We start from the raw sequence: 22914 nt of genomic DNA, 5'->3' as shown, positions 1-22914 counted from the left end.
TCCGTCACCGAACAGCTGCCAACAGATATTGTATCAAGTCAGTCTAGCCCCAATAAGTAGACCTTTATTTGACCTGCACTAAGGTATCTTCTTACCCTGAAGTATTCAGGCCATACATAAAGGTGTCAGTGGTTGTTTTTTCTACACAATCAAATGCTCTTGTTGAAGAAGAGAAGCAGTCACTGTAAAGCCATCAAATGATGGCTTGTTGTACACTGAGACACATCAACACCACACAGTTTCATTTCTGTGAAGCACAAAGGCCTTGTTGAGACAATGCTGGCAGCTGGTTGGCATGGCGATGAAAGCATAAATGAGATCCATTAAGTTAGGACGAGGGGGCAGCTCTTGGAGTTAATGAGAAGACTCACACAAACCTGTCCTTTTGCAGGCCTCTGTGCTCTTCTGCAATGAGGCGAGAGTTCTTTCAGCGCAGTACTCTCAACTGAATTTGATAGTCGCGCAGGAGATTGCAGGGGGGCAAACCCTGACAATCATCTCAGTCTGCAATCTTGCAGAACTTTAAACCCCTTCAGGGAGGCCTTGTGGGTGCCCAAGTAATGCCCACAATGACTATGGCTCCTGCTTTTAGTCAGTTCTGACCAAAGTTCATCATGGCACAAGTAAGTGACTAGTCAACTATCTCCACTGGAAATGAGCTTGGATACTTTTTTTCTAAATCAACTTTTATTTATAGCTTGCAAAATGGAAAGAATTGGCTTTTAAATTGTTGAAAATTTGGGTAAATGTTACCATTATGTTACAGAAACACGCAGAAATCAAAAGCAGACTGGAAAATAATCGTCATAGAAAGATTAAAATTGATGTTCCAAACACAGGAAGGTGTGGAGATGTTCTGCCTCTCACCCATTTTTAGTCTAAACTTTTGCAGTAATCCCCGACTGACATCCAGGGATTATTTATGCCACTGATCCCAGCAGCTCAAACACACACTCACATCCATCCGACCCTTTGACCTGCAGCATGAAACCAGACGCATATGTTGTTCCTGTGCTGGTCAAAACAACTTTAAGCACCAAAGTGCAATTGAGGATATGGGATAACGAACAACCTCCCCACCCCCTCATCAATCACTTATCAAAGCTTTTAGAAAGCTATTTAAACACCGGCCTGCATTTTTTAGTGATGCAGGGGTGCAATAACATTTGAGGGGTGTTATATCAGGTTGCATTTAGTAATAACATACTATTAACAGTAATCATACTGTTTTTTTGTCTCCAAAAATATTAACACTTAATATAATAATTGTAAATTTTGTGAAATTTTGGAGAGAAAAAACGATTTTGGAGAAACAATCTGTGATTTGATTGAACTAAAATAAGGAAAAGCTTGTCTGGATTCTGCATATACGGTATATTCAAATGATTCATGTGACAAAGATTGATGCAATGACGTTGCACATAAAAAAATACCTTTGGGCCTTTTTGTTCATTTGCAGTGTGACATCTGATATTTTACATACTCTATAGTTTCAAGCGTAAATTAACTTTTTAACTGGTTACTCTGACGTTTAGAGTAGCACCATTCAAAATGAATTTAAATGAACTGAAAATACATATTATTTAAATTTGGACTATTACCTCATGTTGGTACTCTTCAAAAGTATTTTTACTCTGGAAAGTTTTATGGCTTGAATGATCTTTTAAAATTGACTACTTTTACATTAGAAACCAAGGTGATGAAGAAAATTGCCATTTTTGGTGAACTGTTTGAACAATAACGCAATAAAACGCACATATTTTGGTGTATTAAGAAAAGTAACATGTTTATTCAGAAAGTGTTTCGTAAAACATAGTTTTCTTGCAAAAAAGAAAAGTTTTTGAAAATTATTAATATTTTGATTTGAAAAAAAAAAGTAAAGCATAGTGATCTCTCAAACAGGTTTCCAACTGTTTCGAACATCAGCAGCATCAGCTTTAAAAAATCAAAAATTAAGTGTTCCATTGAGGTTTGCTCATTGCTGTCACCTTTTATTAACCTTCAGACATTCAGGCAACACTCAGAAAAATCTAGGCATTTAGAAAAAAATCCCTTCTCCTCTGTTAAAGTCTTGTGGGACATTACCACTTGCTTTATACAGCTTTAAAGCATATATTAATATAACATTCACAAAAACACAGAACAAAAAACTTAAATTTCATCCATGAGTAACAAAGGTGACAACAAACCCTGAGAATTTCTAGAAGCATAATTGTGCAGTCTAAAATGGAGAGGAGCAAAGCAGCACACCTTCATGCAAATCAAAGTGCCTCATTGTCTGTGCTTTGGCACAAAACATTCAGTTGTGTACAATAAGAACCCCCCCACAAACATACAAAATCCCCTAGGTGTAAAACTGCCCCGACACCACCCTCCACCATCCCAGAAACCCATGTAGAAAAAAGGTTTATGTAATAAAGATTTTAACAAATGCATGGCATAGAATAAAAAAGGTACATTTTGGTATTTCTTTCACAGTTGGATGGAGCTCCAACACACACAGCTTTGAGCTTCATTAGTCTATAGGTATAAAGATAAACGTCTTTGACCCCTTGGCACTGAAAAATAGATTACAGTGAGGAAACTGTAAGTTCATATCTTTGGTTTCAGTAAGTAGTGCTACCCTTGCATTACATTCATCACCCTCTGAGGTATAATTGTCATATCTTTTTGAGTAGTCCTGGATCCTCATCCAAGTTACTTTTCTTCTCTCAGCAAATGTTTATGAAAAATTATATTTCAGATCACATTTGATCTTAATGTGGATAATCTTATTTCAGATTGAACTATTTAGAATTCTTGTAGGTAAAAAAATTCAGTGGCTTTTGTGTATTTTTATTAATTTGCATAGAAATATTTTGGTGCGCAATTGGTCACTATCCTTTTACTTTACTTAAAGATGTGTATCTAGTGGAGCCCCTAAAGAGACATTGAAGAAGTAAGATAAATAAAAGCAACAACAAAAAAAAAAAAATCCAAACTAACAGGCACCAAAAAACAAGTTTTTTTACTGTGACCTTTTGACTTTATAGCTTTGCCTGTGGTACTTTAATGTAAATGATGCATGTCTGTTAGTACCCTTAGCCCCAGTACCATGATCTAAGGCTTCTGAATGCTTTGTACTCATTGTCTGTTCTCAAGTACTCACAAGCCCGGCATGCGTGTTCTATCCAGAACGCAGTTCCCTTTACTTCATAAAGCTTCTTCCAGTCTAAGTATCTCATGTACAGAGTGTCATTTTTGTCCAGAACATGCAGGTAGTCGGCCAGCTCTTTGGGTGACTTGAAGTCATTTGTGTGAATGAAAGAATCTCCTGGTACAAAGTCCTCGTAGTTCTGTCTTGATGTGCCGAGGACCACCGGCACTGTGCCCAAAGAGAGGGGTCTGTACATTTTCTCAGTTATATAGTCTTTGTGGATTGAGTTCTCAAAACTTAAGTAGAATTTACAGCCGGACACAATATTGGCGTAATCACCGTCAGACACGTACCTTCCAAAGCCTCTTCCAAACGTACTGACTTCGATATGTTGACGCAACTCATTGTAATATTTTGTCCGTGCGTGGTTGGGGTTATAGTTACTTACAATCCAGCAGACTAGCTTGCTTTTGCTGGGAAGTTCAAATTTCTTTTCGTTCTGTGTTTTTACAAGGTAGCCGTAGCGTGCTGGGATATCAGCATCCCGATGGTAATTCAGAGTCAAATTGAAAAAGTTATCTAGTCCTGCGAAATTCCCTGAATGGGTAGGTGACTCCATGTTAAACCATATCCATTTCTGGTACGGTGGTCGTTGCGTCTGTGGCAGGTTAGATAAGTCACCCCTGATGTCTCTGTGATGGAACAGAAGCCCGTCTGCTTTACTGTACATGTTCTTATCGGTGGTGATGATGCAGTAATCCATGTTGAAACGCGACTTGCAGAAATTCAAGTCGTTTTGTTGTCCGAAAGGTACCAACCAGACCAACAGGATGGTCTTCTTTTCATCGCTCTTGGCAGGAGTGACCTGCCCGTTGGTGGTGTTGGACTGTATACTTTTGGAGGTGACCTGCTCCGTAGTGGAGGTAAACTGGTCAGAGCAAACTACAGACTTTACTGGCTCATACAACCATTGTGGGGATGGCTTGATGTACATAAACAGAAAAGTCATGAAACCTCCCAGAAGGAGAACAGTGACCAGGATGGGTCGGAATTTGCTCTGACTGCTTGGCGTGGTCATAATTTACCCTACAGAAACCAAAAAGAGAGAGAGGCCAGTGTTATCTCCTAATTCTCTCAATAATACAGGCATAATTTACATGTTTCCTTAAAGGAATTTTGCCAAGCAAAATGCATAACTGTGTTCAAAACAGAGTACTAACCTGATTTAGTTAACAGAGATTTTCTCAAATCTCATGTGATCTTTTTGGTTTTGCAACAGCAGCTCTTCCTGACGATTCCCCTTTAAAATAAGCAGAGAAAAAACCATTAACAGAGAGAGAGAGAAAAAAAACAAGTCAACATTTTAAAATGCCTTCTAGCATTGTATAAACATTAGTGGCTCTTTTTTTATTTTCTTTTGGCTGTCAATACTGTTTTTATTTATTGTTCTTTATAAATAATGATCATAAAGGAGTGTGTTCTTTGTAAAGTACGGTAACTAGAAAGGTTCTTTCAATTTAAGACAAACCCAAATAAATACAACTGAGGCTAACTCTGTTGAGTGCCTTACAAGTGGGCTTGTAAAAGATCCAAGGATATAGGGATGTGATGGCAGCATACCCTGCCACACCAACAAACAAAATGGCTGTAACCTCCTCCGAGCATTGCACACTTTCTTTTTAATTTTATTATTTCAGATTTTTTATTCTTAAATACATGTACACATTTCTTTGAGTTATAATATACATTTATTCTGTTTCCAGTTTTTATTTGTAGCAAATACAAGTACATATGCTTAGTTTACTCATTTTGGGTTTGTTTAATTAATGTCACCTGTATTTGAGTTGCCAGTGCTGAGAGTGCTACTGGTCCCTATGGCCCCTGAGGTTCATCTCCTGGAGCTGTGCTGTGAGGACAAAAGAGGAGCTCAAGTCTTCACAGCCTTTAAATACTCCAGTCAGACAATTGGGCAGGTGCCATCTACAGAAGCCTCCAAGGGGAGAAACCAATGGACTTATTTAATGTTTTTTTGCTTTGCTTCTGTTGGTCATTATTCAATTTGTTCCACTTTTGATGATTTTTCTTTTCCACTAAGAGACCAAGTTTTGTGTTCAGTCTTGTCTTTATAGTCTTTGTTAAATGTCTGTGTAGTCATGTTAGTTTCCCCCCCATGTTTCTCAAGTGGTCTGATCAGCCACTTTAAATGTTGCCCCTGTTGTGTCTTTGGTTAGGTCAGTTTGTTTCTGTTACTTGGTCTGTTCAGTTGCTTAAGTTAAAAGTAAGTGTGTTGCCTGAGTTAAGCATGTTTCTATTGACCTCTTTTAAGGGCCTAGTTTGTTCATCTTTTTACATTTTTGATGATGATGTCTAAAATTTTAAATAATTAATTATTTTGAGGATCAATGCTTTAGATTAAAACATTACGGGAATTGCCAGTTTAACCAGAAGCAGTGAGTCTAAAGATTTGTTCACACTGAGTGCGATTTGCGCGTCCTATGGTAAATGTTGTATACTTGTGTAGTGCTTGGAGCCAGGACACTGACGCATGGCAGCCAAGCTGGCAATTGAACCTGCAATTTTCCGATCTGAGATCAACCGCCCTACAACAGTCTCACTGGATTTGTGTGTGCATAATATTGATTTTATAACTCATACAATGCATTTTGTGTCTAACTGTGTGTACTTGCAATTGTTGCTCTTCACATGTACACTCGAATTTCTAAAACGTACGAATATGAAATGCAATTTACCCACGCACAACTTGAAATTACACCAGCTTAAAAGTAACTTAGAATTTAAAATGGCTCCAGTATGCATCAATCACCTGATACAAAAGCACGTTTATTCAAAGTTCAGAGTTATAAGTGCACAAGGGGTTGTGAGACTCTTCACTTCTCCAGAAGTGTGCGTACATGCTGGGTCATGCTGGGTCATCAGACAACTAGGCATTTTTGTTGTACAACTACCGACTATATATATATATATATATATATATATATATATATATATATATATATTTATTTTCCCCCTTCGGACTATGCAGGACAGCAAGTCATCAAACTGAGTCACAGAGAAGCGTCAATTAAGTTTGGTGTAAATGCAGGGTATAAAGGAACACTAAACATACCACCGTTGTGACGTCTTCTGAGGACCTAACCTTACAAGCTTGAGTTTATTTACAAGCTTGTTTTTAAAATAAACTCTGTGGAGTTTATTTTTACACTAAGTAATGTTGTGTTTGCTTCTCACTAGCTTCAAAAACATTTCTCACATTCACACCACATAGTAGTCATTTCTCTTAGTGAAGATAGCACGTTAGAGTTTACATTTGCTAAATACTTCTTCTATGGCCTAAAGCTTTACTGCAAACCATCTGCAGAAACCTTTGCATCTGAATTTTCATGATGAATTGAGATCTTATCATACAACCGAAAAAAAAAAACAGTACATCTACAGAGCTGCTCTATTTCATTTACCGTACATTTGATGTTCTACTGGGATCTAAATATGGGCAATTACATTTCACTCAACAATAGAAAAAAACCTTTATGATCCGCGTTAAAAAAGGTTTATTTTGATAAGGAGCAAATGTTGTTAATTTATAACCTACCATATAATCCAGGACTCCACTTAATTTAGCCTCAGCTTGAATGCCAAAAACATTGAAGTATGCATAATTTTTAAATAATTCAAGAGAAATTCAGGCAGGAAGTTGTTTCTAACTTCTTCTTTGAGATATGAATACATTTATTGTTTTTGGATAGATGCATTAAAACACTTTGAAACCCTGACGGCATTACAATATGTTAGAAATGTAGATTAATTCATGTATTCTTTAAAAAAAGCACAAGGAAAATGGTAAAAGGGTCTGCTCTTTGAAGGTAATGTCTACTCCACTGTTAGATTTAAAATGTGTTTTTGACCCATAATTTGAAATACTTTGGGCCCATTTGGGAGTTCAACCCCTAACACTTAATGTTTTACCCAATCTGGGCCACTGATCAAGAATGAAATTTGTGGATTGTGCTTAACGTGTGTATAAAAAAAAAACTAGTAAGACATGGGACGTTTTTTCTGTTTGACTTGTTTTACAGGCTCAACTGAAAAAGGGGAGAAACTGATTCTCACATTTCCCTGTATGTAAGAGAGATTGTCACAATGCTTAACAGCATTTTGTGGGATTTTAGTCAAGCCAATAAACCTTGTCCTGCAACACACCTTGTGTCCCAGTAGCCCAATCCTCCAGCGCCCTTCAAAGTGCCGATTCAACTTTATATCACTGTGAATCTCACCTGAACGTGTGAAAGCCTGTAAAAAAAAATTAAAAAAGCTTGTTACTCAGCTTTACAGCCATGTGGGCTGAGTAACAAGCTTTTTTTTTCATTTGCCTTACTCTGTCTTGTGTTGTTTTGCTCTACGCTGGGTTATGGAATCTCATTTTCGGTCGAACCCCTGAGGTGTCCGACCCGTGCAGAATATGGCTGGATTGCAATGCAGTTGGGGATCATATTTTACGAGTACATTTTCATTTTTCAAGAACATGACTGCAATGATTGAACTCTAAGACCACGCCACCTAGATGCATGAGAACCTTATCTAAAACTATTTGCTCTACTCCAGCTGCTTCTAAAGTATTCTGTCATCGGTACCTTGGGATATACTGTATCTACTTTTTAGTGTTTTATTGTTGAGTTTTTATATATTTTTAAACATTTGTATTTTGTATATTGTATCATGGCTGCTCTACAGATTAAACAAAGTGTCTATCTTCATCTTAAACGCATTTTAAACCCAAAAGACATAAATGCAATCATCACTTAGTTTCTTCAGTTCTAAAAAACAAATCAGCTTTGAATATTCAAAGAAAAATCTGGAAATGAGATTTTAAAATCATCATGTGAGATTAAAGTGAAATGTTACCACAAAGAAACCCAACAGAATTTATTCCTAAAATAAGTAAAAACTAAAAGAGTGCACATCTCCACAGCCTCAACAACTCTTTTTTTTTCTGATTTGGAAAAATAATCTACTTTGGGATTTAGCTTTAGTGAAATAAAAGAAACAGTAAAAAAAAAATGAAAAAGCTCATCTTACCGTTCCAAAGTACATCCGCAAGTGTATCTGGTGATTTCAGAGCTGCTGAACAGGAAAGTCTGTTGGAGTTTGTTTGAAAGGCGACATTGGGCTGGACTACATAACAAAAAATACCTGTTTGCCTCTCCATGGCAAAGAGAGAAAAGGAATGTAGGAGGGGTGGAGTGATCGGCTCTTCCTTAAAGCTTCATCACATCAGACAACAATAGTTTTGAGACCTAAAGACATATATTCTAACTTTTTGATGGCAAAATACAAAATTAAATCTTCTGTCTTAACATTTTATTGAGGCAGATTCTTTTGATGGATAACGTCTTCTATGTTTTCTGCGTTATTCAACAAATACTTAAAATATTTTGACTTCAGGAAGGCCAAAAAGTTTTTGATAGGTGTGGGACAAACGGGTTTCTATGCTTGCTACATGGGAGCTGATCCTGATTAACAACCGCGAATATTGTGCGCCTGCATTTGTAACTTTCTTTTTTTTTTGTTTTTAACTAGGTATCAAATCTTTTCAGATTTTTTTTAGTAAAGGAGTACTGCTAAATTGTACTTATTGGAAATGTTAAGGGCCTCCCTCCACCTTGAAGCTTCAGCTTCAAAGAAAATCCCTTGTTAAATAAAGTAAACCAGCGGAAATCCACAAACACAAGCAGAACTGGAGCAGCAAGATCTTTAGCATTATTAGTGAGGATGTATATATTTTAATTGTAAAGAAAAGTTGTGCTTCTAACACTGCTGCTACGTTCATGACTTCCATTTCTTTTAAAGATCAGCTTTCTGCTTTAGCAACACAGGAACAATAAGGTCGGTCTGGTGTTACAAGGGCGGAAAAAAAGGACAAAGTAATGTGGAACAAAAGACACTGGTTGTTTGACTTGTTCCACCACTAACAGTAAAACTGACTGACTGATAGCTTTGCCGCTGACCCCAGCACATCTTTTCTAGGTTTTACTGTTCATTTGGCAGCACTCAAACATATTTATCATTACAATCTTGCATATATATGGAATAAAGTAAATGGATAAAAAAATATCATGAAAATATGATGCAATGTCTGCTCACCTCCATAAGAGAAATTTCAAAAAGATAAAGTAAAGTAAATATTTTTTGTGTAAATAAATGGGCGATTAATTCTACAGTAAATGTATGAAAATGTATGTTAAGAAAAGGCCACACTGTTCTTAAGCTTTTTATAGTAAAACAACATTCTTACGTATGATAATACATTTCCTTTGGCACAGAAAAGAAAATTGTTTTTATTAAATATCAGTTATTTTCCTGAGCTCTTTTCCAACCCGGAAGTAAGACGACTCTATCTCTGAGACACCGCCTGTCGCTCCATGTGGGTACCGCCCGTTTCATGATGTCAACCTTGAGCCGGCCCACAATAAAACAACATCCAAATTTTTGCAAAGACTAATGTGCATATTGTGCATATAAAATGAATGCATTTTTGCCAAACACACCTCTAGCTTCCTGGAAGGGCGGTTCTCACTTGTTTACTTCAACTCGTGTGAACCCATACATTTTTTGTGGGTTGGTAGGGGCTGGTGGAATACTCAGAAATGCGTGAACAAATTAAAGTTCCGCTTTGGGGCTCCTTTTTGTGAGGACTGAACAGTATGATACACTTAAAAGCTCAAAAAAATTATTTTGAATGATATATGCCCTTCAAAAAACAAAAAACAAAGTTATTATTAGTCAAAAACAAAGATAACATCAATATTTCAAATTTAAACAATGAGACAGAAGAAGCTTTTTTGTCCCCTCTTGTGTAAGGTGATCATTGTGGTGCACACGGAACCAAACAGGTGGAGGATGACCGAATGTGAGAAGCAGACAAAAGATACTTCTTTGACAGGCATCCCAAAGTTAAAAAAACTAAACGATAAAACGGGCAACAGGAACAAAGGAAACATTTTATGAGTTTTGAGTTTAAAGCAAAACAAAAATTGGATTGGAGTCACTGTTTAAACCACATAGAAGAAAATTATTATACAAATAAAGTAAAGTTACACAATGAAGCAGGATGTTTATCCACCACAACCTTCACCTCAACAAACCGGCTTGAATCTGCTTATAGGTACTTCCTAATTTCCTTTTTTTCTCCCAATATTTTAATCATAAAAGTTTTTGATTTATATAACACATAATTATTAACCCTCTGGGGCTTCTTGGAAACAGTTTCTCAGGCAAAATGTCACCTCAGTATTTTTTAAGATAATTGACATTTATTTTGTACATAAGTTGAGGCACATTTCCTAATCTAACAAATGCACATGATGTTTTTGATTTCATTTTAAGCTTTATCTTAAAAGGCAGACCTCAAAAGTGCACTTTGGAGTTAAGGAAGCGAAATATATAACACTGAGCACATCGCGTTTGAGTTTTTTTCCTCTGTGGCCAAACAGAAAAGTTTCCATTGACATGCTTTATATTTAGTGATCTAAACTTTACAATGAGACCAATGAGATTCACTGTCTAACAGCAGTGAAACTTAAGTGAAGTTTAACTGCCAATTTATAAAAACCAGGATGAGATAAGAGCTGGCATTGAAAATGCTGTTAGTCCATGAAACTTCTGCTTTGTTTTTGTCTAATGATTGGACAAACGACAAGCTCTTATCTATTTGTCTAAGTTGATTGAATAATGTTTTTACAACAAAGGAGGTGAAAATTCATTTGGGTGAGATTAAAAAAAACTGGTCCTGACTAGATTTGTGTGTGTGTGTGTGGGTGTGTGTGTGTGTGTGTGTGTGTGTGTGTGGGTGTGAGTGTGCATGTGTTAGTGTTTATGCTTACGTCATGGACCAGCAGTAGCCACAGTGCAAGGCTTGGATAAGGACGGCAGCTTTTTAATTTTTTAAGTTTCTCCAGTTACTTATTTGCAGCCTATTCTTTTTAACTTAAATGTTTTAGAAAACTTTTTTTTGCTCGTTTTAGCCTCTGATCAAAGGAAACATAAGGACAAAAGCAGAATTCATGCATCTTGAAAGAGGAAATGCAACACAAATTGACAAGCAAAAAACGTAGGTGTTCAGGAACAACAAATGTACTGAAAAAACTTGGAAAAAAGTAGCCAAAGACATCACAAGTATACAGTCTTTAGACAGATTGAAACCATTTGTCAGAAACATTTTAAAAGGACTTAATGACTATGAGAAAGATAGTTTGACTCAAGTGAAGGGTGAAGATGTCTCTTTCTTTATGACAGAAACATTGATTTCATGAGCTGGAGGCAGTTTTTCAGACACCTGACAGATCCTCTTACAGGGCCAACTGCTTTCTATTTTCTTAAAAATGTTTCAATTCATTTTTTGAGTTTATTTCCTGATCGCAACAACTGCACTCATCCTTCCATATTATAGTTTCATATTACAATCACTTTGTTTGAACCGATTTTATGTTTATTTGCCACATATTAATAATGCAGTTGCAATTTTTGTGACAGAAATAATAAAATATAGCTGCAATATGACTACACTTCTTTATTTATTTTGTAAAGAATTTCACAATTATAGGGTCAACTGCTTGGTTCATCTTTATTGATTTGACTCCCAAGAAACCCTAACAGGACATGTAAAAACAGCACTTTTCCCAAAACCGAAATAAATATAACAAAAAAAAAAACCAAATGAAAAATATATTAATTTAAAGTTCTAAATTCCTTCTAAGATACACATAAAATAAATGGCATTAAAATATGACACTATTTCAAGAAAGCTTTTTCCAGTAGCAGCATTTGTAAGACATACAGTCATTCAGAAACATCCTTCTTCCCTCTGTGGTACCTTAACACGCTAACAGATTCAGATGGCAGCATGGTTGCAATCAAAGAGGCAAGACTTCATTAAAGAAGAAAATTAAAAAGTAAATAAAAACATTCTAGCTCAAAACAAACAAGAACATTTTATTTTCCTATCATACTTAATTATACATTATTAAACCACAATAACACATCATAGTGGTACAGCCTAGTGCCCTAAATAGCAATTTCCAATTTCTTATATTGTCAGTTCAAGACATATAAAAATAAAAATAAAATAATACTCCTTGAATTTCTCTGTTTTTCTAATTCTGTTAGATGACATCAGCTGGATTTTTACAATACAAACAAATAGTGAATACAAACAAAGGTTATGGTTACATGTAAAGGTCAGACCTTTCACAAATGCTGTTTTAAAACAAATCTTCACAAAGATACACAGGATGTGCATCCTCATCCTGGAGAAGTTTGAAAGCCAAAACAAATTCAGTTAATAAACCTCTTTATTCAAAGCTTGCTTTCAGCTTTTGCTCTTATATCTAGAAACATGCAATTAAATAAATCAAATTCGATCTAACCAATGCTTTCCAATTTTCCAATGAGAATGATTAATAGCTGTTGGCTCATGGGGTATAACATCGTAATATTTTGTCCATGTTATATCTTCTTTTTGAAATTCACATTTTGTTGAAGCAGAAATAATCTTTTATAATGTAAACCTTATTTTATTTAAGTATCACAATACCTGTAGGCTTAAAGTATGTAGATTTTTCAAAATAAAATCAAAGCGTGCAAAGTGAGGGTCATATTTTAACTGAACTGTACAGCAAAAAAACTCCACTCTGCACAGAGTACCAACAAAAAAAGATTTTAAACACTAAAAATGCTATTTGATAAAAGTAGTTAACCTTTCAATGAACTTCAACGGCTTGGCCATTTGCATTTGTTCACACAGTTCCTATAGAGAAGTCGTTCAGAGAACAAAACATAAAGTATGCATATATTTTTGCCTACTTTCACATTTTGCTGCTTTAGTGTTATTATGGCTGCCATTTTAGAGAGTTCATAGTTCTGTGTTCCTTTCACAACAGCCCTAAAACAACTAGTCCCAGTACCACTTGTCCAGTCCGTGCAAAGCTTCATACTTTTTGTGTCTTTTCAGGTGCTCACAAGCCCTGCATGCATGTTCTATCCAGAAATGGGGCTTCTTGACCTTGAAATACTTTCGCCACTCAAAGTATCTGAGGTACATGGTCTCATTCTTTTCTAGGACCTGGAGGTACTCAACCAGCTCATTGGATGAGTTGAAGTCATTCACATGAATGAAGGAAGTTCCTGGAATGAAGTTCTCGTAGTTTTGCCTGGTTGGGCCCAGAACCACTGGCACTGTACCCAAAGACAGGGGGTTGAACAGTTTCTCAGTAATGTAGTCTTTATGGATTGAGTTCTCAAAAGCTAAGTAAAATCTACAGCTAGACACAATAGAAGGATATTGATCGTTATTGATCGGTTTCCCAAAGGCTTGTCCGAATACTTGAACATTTATGTACTTGCGCATCTCATTGTAGTATTTGGCTCGTTCATGATTTTGATTCCAGTTACTTACAATCCAACATACAAGGTTTTCCTTCTTTGGTAATACAAAATCCTCATTGGCTTCCGTCAGGAGCGACCCAGAGGGCACAGAAATCGCAGCATCCAGACGGTAATTGAGAGTCAGATTGAACATGTTTGCAATCCCAGGCAGCCTTGCTGAATTTGATGGTGACTCCATGTTCATCCATATCCACTTCTGAAACAATGGTCGCTGGAGGTTCGGCAGATTTGACAGGTCTCGAGAGATCTCTCTGTGATGGATGAGGACCCCATCTGCTTTGCTGTACAGACTTTTATCCGTGGTGAGGAAGCAGTCTTCAATGTTAAACAGAGATCTGCAGGCACTCAGATCATGGTTGGTTCCAAAGGGCAAAAACCAGATCAGCAAAGTTGTGACACTGTTCTCTGTTTTGGAGATTTTATTTTCACTGGTGACAGGGACCGGGCTTGGGCAATCAGCTGTTTTTACAGGATCATACAGCCATCGGATGGATGAGTTGCCGTACATAAAAAAAAAAGTCATTAAGCATCCCAAAAATATCAGCAAAACCAGAAGCGGCCGTAGGAAGTTGTGAGATGTTGGTGTTGACATACTTTTTTCCTGAAAAGGGTAAATCATAGAGAAAAGCCAGAAAAAAGTCTTATTGTACAGAATTTAAATACCAAATGTAATATAATTTTCTGTTTATAAAAATCCACAGCACACATACACTGATAAAAAATGAGCAATAAAATACGTTTTTTTTAAATGATTTACAGCTGTGTAAAGTTTCCTGCATAGATCGGCCGGGCTGCTGTGCTGTCCACCCCTAGCTCTGGGGTGTGGGGTGCCGGGCTTTCTGCCTTTGCTGGAGCATTCAGTGTGATTAAGGTACACTCTAAGAAGCACACAGTCATTCAAACCACCTGCTTACTCACTTTTGCACAAATATCGGCATGTGTACTGTTTTTACACCCCTCTTCAAGAAAATTGATAATGCAAATCTTGTGTGTAACTGTCTGTGTGCATGAGTCTTGTGAGATAAATCTTCCATCGTTAATGGATGAATATACATCCAATCTGTAAATTGTCGTGTGCAGACAATCTGTTGATGTGTGAACTAAGTCATGCAATGTACTTATGACACTCTTATTTTTTTACTTTGTATTTTTGACTCACACCCCCCCCCCCCCCTTCTCACCCATTCTAAACCCCTTACCCCTTATCTCTAACATCAAACTCTCTCTGTCTCTCTCTTTTCTTTCTTTTATCAGGTCCAAAACGGAATGCATACAAATATAATTATCATAAATAAAGCTTAGCCTCAAATACAAAAGGGGTTTATAAAAATATACACTCTGTTTGTCGGAAGACCCCATAAATCACCATTGTAACAGTAAAATCTGTCTAACACAAGAGGTCTTCAGCTCTGATCTGCTTGCTCAGCTTTGGATAGGACAAATAAAATAAAAAATGGAGTTGTAAAGTTTCGACTCACTTCTGTTTCAGTTGATGTTTTTTTGTTTTTACTACCAGCCTGTTGTTAGCTAATCCACACAGCTGTTCCTCTGTAAAGCCTTAAACACAAATGCCCTTTACAGCTAAATTGGATGCCCAGTTTAGCTTAGTCTGTTTAGTTTAGTTTAGCCATTACCTATTAAATTCAATGACTTCATGTTCATTAGGATTTCACGTTAATTATACAATTAGTGGTTTGAAGCCCATTGAGACGACTATGTTGTACTATTGGGCTATATAAAGAAAATTGAATTAATACAGGTGAAGACAAATTATCTGCAGGTGAGATATGGGCACACAACACAAAACAGCATAGAATGGTAGAGGTTAGGTAGGGTGAAAATGTTCATGCACAGATTTTCCTTTGGGCATGCTGCGAGCAACAGGTCATAGCTAATGTTTAACCCTTGTGCTATCTCAGATGGCCCCACCCTTACTTTGACGTGTTCTCCCTACCATGACAAAGGTGGATACAGGTGGAAAGATTTCATGTAATCCATGGACACCAGTGAAGATCACAAATCATAGAAGAAAAAAGGTTCAGCGCACTGTCTAGTGGGTCTAGATGACCCAACTCCCAGCGTTAAAGTGCCTAGGATAGCACAAGGGTTAAACAAGACTTAAGGATAAGTAAAGGTGAAGTAGTTTGACAATCAGAGTGCTTGTGTGGGGGATCCACCTGCACATCCAGTGCAAGCAGCATTTGCTTGCGATCAGTAAAGCCGTGGTCACATGCATCTGTACGGGTCAGCCCCCGTATGGTTGCTGTAGGTTTTTGGGTTGATCCTTAGAGGTTTGTAGACAGAACTGGCTGCATCTTAAGAGGAGCGCAGGTAAGACTTGTGCGACCAACTCATGAAAGTGGAAAGTAGGACTGTCGTGCGTGTGGCAAGTGTATCGCAAAATATTTGCAAGGATAAAGTAAGTGACACACACTTACACCGTACGGTGGATGCTGTCACGTGGCGCCCTTTATATGGCACTCCAGTCACTACTGAGGTGAGCGCACTAGCTTCTTAATGACCACGTGTAAATCACGAATCACGGGGTGTGCACGTGATTTGTAAGTGCTCGTTGGTTGCTCATCGGATGCCGTCACAAACTACACTCTGATTGTCTAATTTCCTTATTTCTAACAGTCAGGCTTTGCGCAAGGGAAGTGTGAGGAGCGCACACATTTCACATTAAAAGCGCTAATGAGCTTCCTGCGTGGTGCGCAGTGTTCAGGAGGGTCGGACAAAAAAAATCTGTTGGGTACATCTATGTCTTACCATTACATGTGTCTAAGTATTCATCAAAACTTGATGCCCCCAGCTCCCCTTAGGAAAAAATATGAATGAACATTTCTGCCTTACAGGCTCACTGGGCTGTCTGTGATCTTCATGGTTTCTGCGGGGAATCTATGTGCACCGTACCGAAATGCCCATTTTTCACCCACAGACAGCCTGTTTCCACTCAGGAGGGCAATTGTGACTAAGGCTCAAGGGGCCTGTATGTGCACCTTACTAACGACTAGAATGCTGCACTAAGGGCACTGTACAACGGCATCACATATGCGTCAAAAGTACATGTAACGGACGCCATTAAAAGTGTAAAAATGCTTCACGATACATTTGTACCACACACAACAATCGTATGTTCCATTTTCATGCCGTCCATGCGCTAGGCCATTTGAGCGTCAAGGGAACAGCCAGACAAAGGATGCAGTCAACCTTGCACAGGCCCAGACAACCCCAAAACCACTCGTACAGCTGCACTCGTACTGGATGGCCCCTGTACGGGTGCATGTGACTAAATATGCCCTCAAGAATACCATCTTTTGTTTTTTTCCTGTTAGTTCTTTGTCATTTGGTAAACTATCTCATCTCTGCTTTTTTTTTTTAAATTTATAAACATTTTGGATTTCTACTCACTACTGATACCCAAATAGGAAAGTGACATCCAATTTGTCCACTTTTGTTCACAATCAGTATTTTATTTACATTTTAAGTCATGACAAAAGCCATTGAGCATTTAATAGTCATATTGACAATCATCATGAATGTTTTTCACTGTGAAAACAGCGAACACGAGAGAACAAGGACATTTTTTGACATTCAACCAAATAACCTGTCATTGCAACCAAGGCTTGCAGAACATAATGTTGGATTCCAAACAAGTCAAAACTTGTACAGCGCCACTCTGACTCTACTGCTCCTTCCAACTAAGATTGCCTAAAGGCCTGTTCACACCGGGACGGATTTCGCCGGCGATTTTCGCCGACGTTTAACGCCTCGTGACTAAACAAAGGGCACCAATGAGAGTGTGCACACCGACGCGAAAAAACGCCACGCGACAAAGCGTCAAAAAAAAAAAAACGCCTCGGGTTCGTTTTTTTTTTTCGACGCGTTGCGTCGAAATCTATTCGACCAATGAGAATGGCGCTTTTGCACACGTGTCTGGAGCTTCTGAAGTTACAGTAAAACACAACTTGGGGGCGCTCAAACACAAAACTGCCTTGCTGAGCACACATACCAGCGAAGAAGATAGACGCCAAGTAGCGTCAACACTGCCGCAAAGAAATAATGACGGACATTCTTACATATCCCCTTACCAAGTACCAGTTGGAGCTACTGATGCTTGAAATATTCATGTTTTCTTTGTATTATTCTGACAAGCGCGTAAATACTTGCTATCTTCTTCTGAGGGAAAAGCGACTTTAAGAAGCGTAAAGTTGCGCAGCGCCACCTTGTGTACAGGAGTATTTCTGTTTACATTAAGCGCCATCTAATGTCAGGGAATGAAATTGCATGTTCGCTCGGCTCACCGTCAGCGAAAATCGCCTGGGTGTGAACACAAAAAACGTGGCGAAAAACGCTGGCGAATAACGCCTGGCGAATATTCGTCCCGGTGTGTACGGGCCTTAAAGGCCTGTTCACACCGGGACGAATTTCGCCGGCGATTTTCGCCGACGTTTAACGCCTCGTGACTAAACAAAGGGCACCAACGAGAGTGTGCACACCGACGCGAAAAAACGCCACGCGTTAAAGCGTCAAAAAAAAAACGCCTCGGGTTCGTTTTTTTTTTTTCGACGCGTCGCGTCGAAATCTACTCGACCAATGAGAATGGCGCTTTTGCTCACGTGTCTGGAGCTTCTGAAGTTACAGTAAAACACAACTTGGGGGCGCTCAAACACAAAACTGCCTTGCTGAGCACACATACCAGCGAAGAAGATAGACGCCAAGTAGCGTCTACACAGCCGCGAAGCAATAATGACGGACATTCTTACATATCCCCTTACCAAGTACCAGTTGGAGCTACTGGTGCTTGAAATATTCATGTTTTCTTTGTTTGATTCTGACAAGCGTGTAAATACTTGCTCTCTTCTTCTGAGTGAAAAGCGACTTTAAGAAGCGTAAAGTTGCGCAGCGCCACCTTGTGTACAGGAGTATTTCTGTTTTACATTAAGCGCCATCTAATGTCAGGGAATGAAATTGCATGTTCACTCCACTCATCGTCAGCGAAAATCGCCTGGGTGTGAACACAAAAAACGTGGCGAAAAACGCTGGCGAATAACGCCTGGCGAATATTCGTCCCGGTGTGTACGGGCCTTTACACTTACAGAATTCTAAACTCAGACAAGGAATAAAAAAAAAATGTTGCCTCATCTGATGATTAGTTCTAACTTGTAACAAATGGGTTCAAAATTTAACCCAGGATTTGTTGTTTCAGCAAATCTTTCCTAAAGTCAGTCACCAGAACCCACAGTGCTGCTTGTTTCCATTGTTCCTTTGCACGTCACGATGATGAGCTGTGTAATGAAAGGTAACAGAAACCATGCAGGAAGGTGGGCCCTAAGGACATGACTGTAGCATTCCAATAAGGAAGAGAACTAAAGAGTCTGCTGTCGGTTTGGAAACCAACTCAACCTGCTAAACTGGAGAAGGCTCCATGCAGGGATCATCCAACTAGAAGGGGTCAGTAATGTGTTGACATCCTAATTTGATCTTGATGTGATTCCTACTTTTTCTTAAGATCAGGCGGGAAGATTACTCTTCTTAAAATATAATTATGAAAGGACCTGAACATCCTGTGAAGTTTGTTGTTAAAGTAACAGGGTGTCAGAGCAAAAGCCAAAAGATTGGATACACCAGCGTCCCAAAGTGACAAGAAGGAGTTGAATTAAGATGAAAAGATGAAAAAGAAAAACACCTCATTAAAATAAAACTAAATTAATATTTTATTAAAATGAACTATTGTCAAATGTGGTAATTTCTTAATATCTTACATCAAAGAACCTTATAACCCTTAAAATGTACAAGTAGATAAATAATTAAAAGTTACTGATAATTCATTTGTGGAGATGAGTTTTACCCGGAAACTGTTTTCCTTGATATGTGATACGCACCTTGTCGTCTTTACATAAAAGAAATGGATCCCTTCAAACTGCTCTAACTGGAAAGACACTCGATCCCATTCTGGCGAAAAATGTGACGAAATTCGTTGCCAAAGATTTAGTAAACATTTAAGTCTCAAACCTGAAGAGAACACAGTTAAAATAAGTTCTATGTTACACCTACGTGTGTCTGGAAGGTGTCAACTTGCATATTTTTGTTGTTATTTTTAAAAATTCTGACAAAATTCTAAACTTTTTGTTGTTTTTTCCTTTTTGCTGTCATGTTAATCAACATCTAGAATTGTTGGGAGCGTCAGTAAAGGTTTATAATATTAAATCCTTAGATTAATAATCAGTCTTTCCTCACACTTTCATTAAAATGTAGATTACAGTTATAAATTTTAAAAGGTCAATTATAAAAAAACTTAGTTCCACTCTGAGAGCACATCAGATCTCCAAAAAAGTTAGTAAAAAAAGAGAAATAATGAACGCAGACAGAGAGTAAACCTGCCCAATAAACCATTTGAGCATTTCTACACTGCGTAATAGACGACACAACTTCTTACCTTTTTACAAAACTTAGTTGAAAGCCAGACTATTTCATTTAAAAACCAGTTACCAAATGACAGAAAGAGAGGAGGTAGTAAATGCTGAACAGCTTGTCTTACCCTGTGGGACTTTGAAAGTTGAAAGGCCAGGTGAATTTTGTATTTCCTGAAGGCTTAGAGGTAATTCAGTTTGCGGAAAGATGTCTTGTCATGTGTTTAGAAAATAGTGCCTTGTTGAGCGGATTTTTTTTAAACATGCTTGCTGCTATCCACACCCTGTGGGAGGGGAGATCAGGAGACATAGGAGGAGGGACCAACCCAAACTTTTCCTTGAACTGATGTTTGCTCTCAGCATAGATGGAACAACAAGGAAGAAATCTAATCTTTAAAATAAAAATAAAATAAAAATAAATTCTCTGCATGTCTCATTTCATTGTTACTTTCTTAGTTTAATTGCAAATCAAAATATGAGAAAATATTTTATGTTGCCCAAAACAGTGCTATGAGTTGCAAATATTGACAGACGAGACACAGATCAATTTGCATGATTTTGAACTAAACTAACTACTGTGTGCATTTTTCTGCATTTTGAATTGGTGATTTGGATGCTATTTTTCAAACTTTAACCGCATGCAGACAGTCTGACAGTTTCCAAACGAGAAGCTGTCTGAGATCTGAACACTGTGGTGCACGTGTGGTTTTAAATTTCCTGAGACACGTTGCTTTTAAGAATCATGTAGCCTATGTTGCAATTACAATGTCATTATTAACTCTGCCTACAGTGACAACAAATTATTAAAATCAACTAAAGTCAAAGAGCACAACTCTGAAATTGCAAATAGTTAAACTACAGGGATTTAAATTCTGGAATCAGCTGAAACAGTTTTTTGAGACTACGATTTCAAGAAATAATTAAACAACAAAAAGAAAAAAAACAGATTGCATGTATGTCATATTGAAGAAGCAAGTCAAAGGGAAGTCTAGATAAGGAAGTGAAAAAATAACATTCACTACAAAGGCTTCAAGAAATAAACTGTTAGTGTTAAGAAACAGAATTGAGACTCATTTGCATTTTTACACTAAGTGTAGCCCTTGTGCTGATGCAAATAGAAAGGAACCTTTATTCAGCTGTAGATATTTAGGATATGATAAACTGTGACGCCCTGAAAAAAGAAGTCATAATAAAAAAACAATATTTTTTTTTTGTAAAAACCCTTTTTATAGTTTGGCTTGATTCAACAATATTACCAACTGCAATGAGGAATATTTTCTTAAACTTTTGACTGAACTAACAAATTCTCAAAATAAATTCTCTACTTAAGTGACTTTTGGGATAAAACTACCAAAACAATGATTGTTCTTATATCTTAAAATGTGTTTATCGTCAAAAATTAGATGTTGACACTATCATTTTAAGCAACTGAGCTGAACAAAATATTTTGTCTAATTTTTTTATCAGAACCGTATTAAAAACACAACCCAAGCTGTATTTTTTATTTTTACACTTTAACCTTAAAGATATGGAAAAATAAATGGTCCTTACTTTTAATTCTAAACATCCCAGCGTTTTTAGTTGATATTTTACATGTGGGTACATCTGTGTTTATGCAGGACAGATATGTAAATGCATTCTGTGTGAACCCTCTGTTACAAGTCTGGTGTGACTTCCTCTTTTGTGGAACAACCCGTTCGCCTTGTTTAATGTTGTTTTTAAAAATAAAATGCAGAGAAAATGACATTGTTAGTAGAAAATCCCTTCTTCATATCTTTCAGTAATTGTTAATTGCTGCTGGACAGAGACTGTGTTGTGGTTCTTTTTTGTTTCTGCCATGTTTTGAGTTCAGTTCCTGTTTTATTTTGAAAGGTTTCCTGTTATGTTGTGGTTTCAAGATTTGCTTTTGGTCCCCATCTGTCCTGAGTGTTTCCCCCTGTGTCTCGTTTATCTGTCTGTATGTATTTAAGTCCTGTCTTTCCCTTCCTCCTGTGCTGTTCCATAGTTTTTGCATCCCACCTTTTCGATTGTCTCAAGTTTTTCTAGCCTGTGGCCTTGGTTTGTAGTTTTTTGTTTAAGTTATTAAAGCCTGTTCCTGGAACCTTCTGCCTCCTCCTCTCTGCACCTGGGTGCTTCTCTCATTCCCCCCGTAACACTGTTAAACTGTGTGAGGCATCCTACCTTACAATTAACTTTACAACTCTGTGTCAAAGTTGAGTCACTTACTTCTTGGCTTGCCTCTTTTTTTACTGCAGAATATTTTGTGTTGGAACATGTCGGCGGATTTCAAGAAAATTGCTGCTTGAAAACGTTGCTTTTAGGATGATGTGACATGGTGAGAACAGCCCTGGGTTGTTGTAGCTGTTGAAGTCTAAAGTGCAAATAGTTACTCACCTCTTTAGATAGTTTTACCTGATATCTCAAACAGGAGCTAGACTTCACTGAAGCTTTTCAGATATTCTCTGATAAATCAAAAGTTTCGATCTCTACTTCTTCTTTAGCAGGCTTTTATTTTTGGCAGTCAAATTCTCAGAAAAACGTTTGATCACAGCAGATCAGGTTTGATAATGCAGTGGTTTTACAGTGAATGAGACTCACTCGCCTTTAAAAACACAAAAGCATGTTAGGATTAAAAAGGCAAATCTGTTCAGAAATTACCTGCTGGATGGAGAAATTTGCAGGTCCACAAATATTTCTGAACACATCTAACAAAGAAGAAAAAATGTTCCCTGACGACTAACACTAGGAGGGTTTAGACTTTGGAGTTGTTGTCAGACAATGAGTACTATTTGACTTTTGAATGGAGACGGGCGTGCCTCCATTCATCAGTGTGACATTTTGTTCAAGCATTGCCCATAAGTGGGAGTTAGACTTAAGAGTTCTCCGTGGTCAAAAAGGATTCTTGCA

The 22914-nt window shown here is 37.6% G+C and overlaps 2 protein-coding genes across 7 annotated transcripts; both read right to left on the bottom strand.

Annotated features, from left to right (window-relative positions):
- Nucleotides 1-1759: 1759 nt before the first annotated feature.
- On the bottom strand, nt 1760-20370 carry fut9c (alpha3-fucosyltransferase-like). Of its 6 annotated transcripts, none has more exons than XM_020713369.2 (4): nt 20136-20267; nt 4970-5042; nt 4357-4436; nt 1760-4222 (listed from the first exon to the last, which is right to left on the bottom strand). In XM_020713369.2, exon 4 carries the CDS (start codon nt 4212-4214, stop codon nt 3081-3083), a length of 1134 nt encoding a protein of 377 aa, XP_020569028.1. In that variant the 5' UTR covers nt 4215-4222; nt 4357-4436; nt 4970-5042; nt 20136-20267; the 3' UTR covers nt 1760-3080. The 6 variants fall into 6 exon arrangements, with proteins under 6 accessions (XP_020569028.1, XP_023807006.1, XP_023807007.1 ...); XM_023951238.1 differs by lacking the exon at nt 20136-20267 and adding an exon at nt 8231-13098; XM_023951239.1 differs by lacking the exon at nt 4970-5042.
- Nucleotides 13101-14186, bottom strand: fut9b (alpha3-fucosyltransferase-like). The gene has a single exon (NM_001163088.1). It carries the CDS (start codon nt 14184-14186, stop codon nt 13101-13103), a length of 1086 nt encoding a protein of 361 aa, NP_001156560.1.
- Nucleotides 20371-22914: the final 2544 nt, after the last annotated feature.

This window comes from Oryzias latipes, chromosome 22 (genome assembly GCF_002234675.1).
Source record: "Oryzias latipes chromosome 22, ASM223467v1".
NCBI classification, from domain to species: domain Eukaryota; kingdom Metazoa; phylum Chordata; class Actinopteri; order Beloniformes; family Adrianichthyidae; genus Oryzias; species Oryzias latipes.
This window is presented reverse-complemented; position numbering and strand designations above follow the sequence as displayed.

Bases quoted from the DNA above. Each gene is read 5' to 3' on its own strand.
- fut9c (XM_020713369.2), bottom strand. From the start codon at position 4,214: ATGACCACGCCAAGCAGTCAGAGCAAATTCCGACCCATCCTGGTCACT.
- fut9b (NM_001163088.1), bottom strand. From the start codon at position 14,186: ATGTCAACACCAACATCTCACAACTTCCTACGGCCGCTTCTGGTTTTG.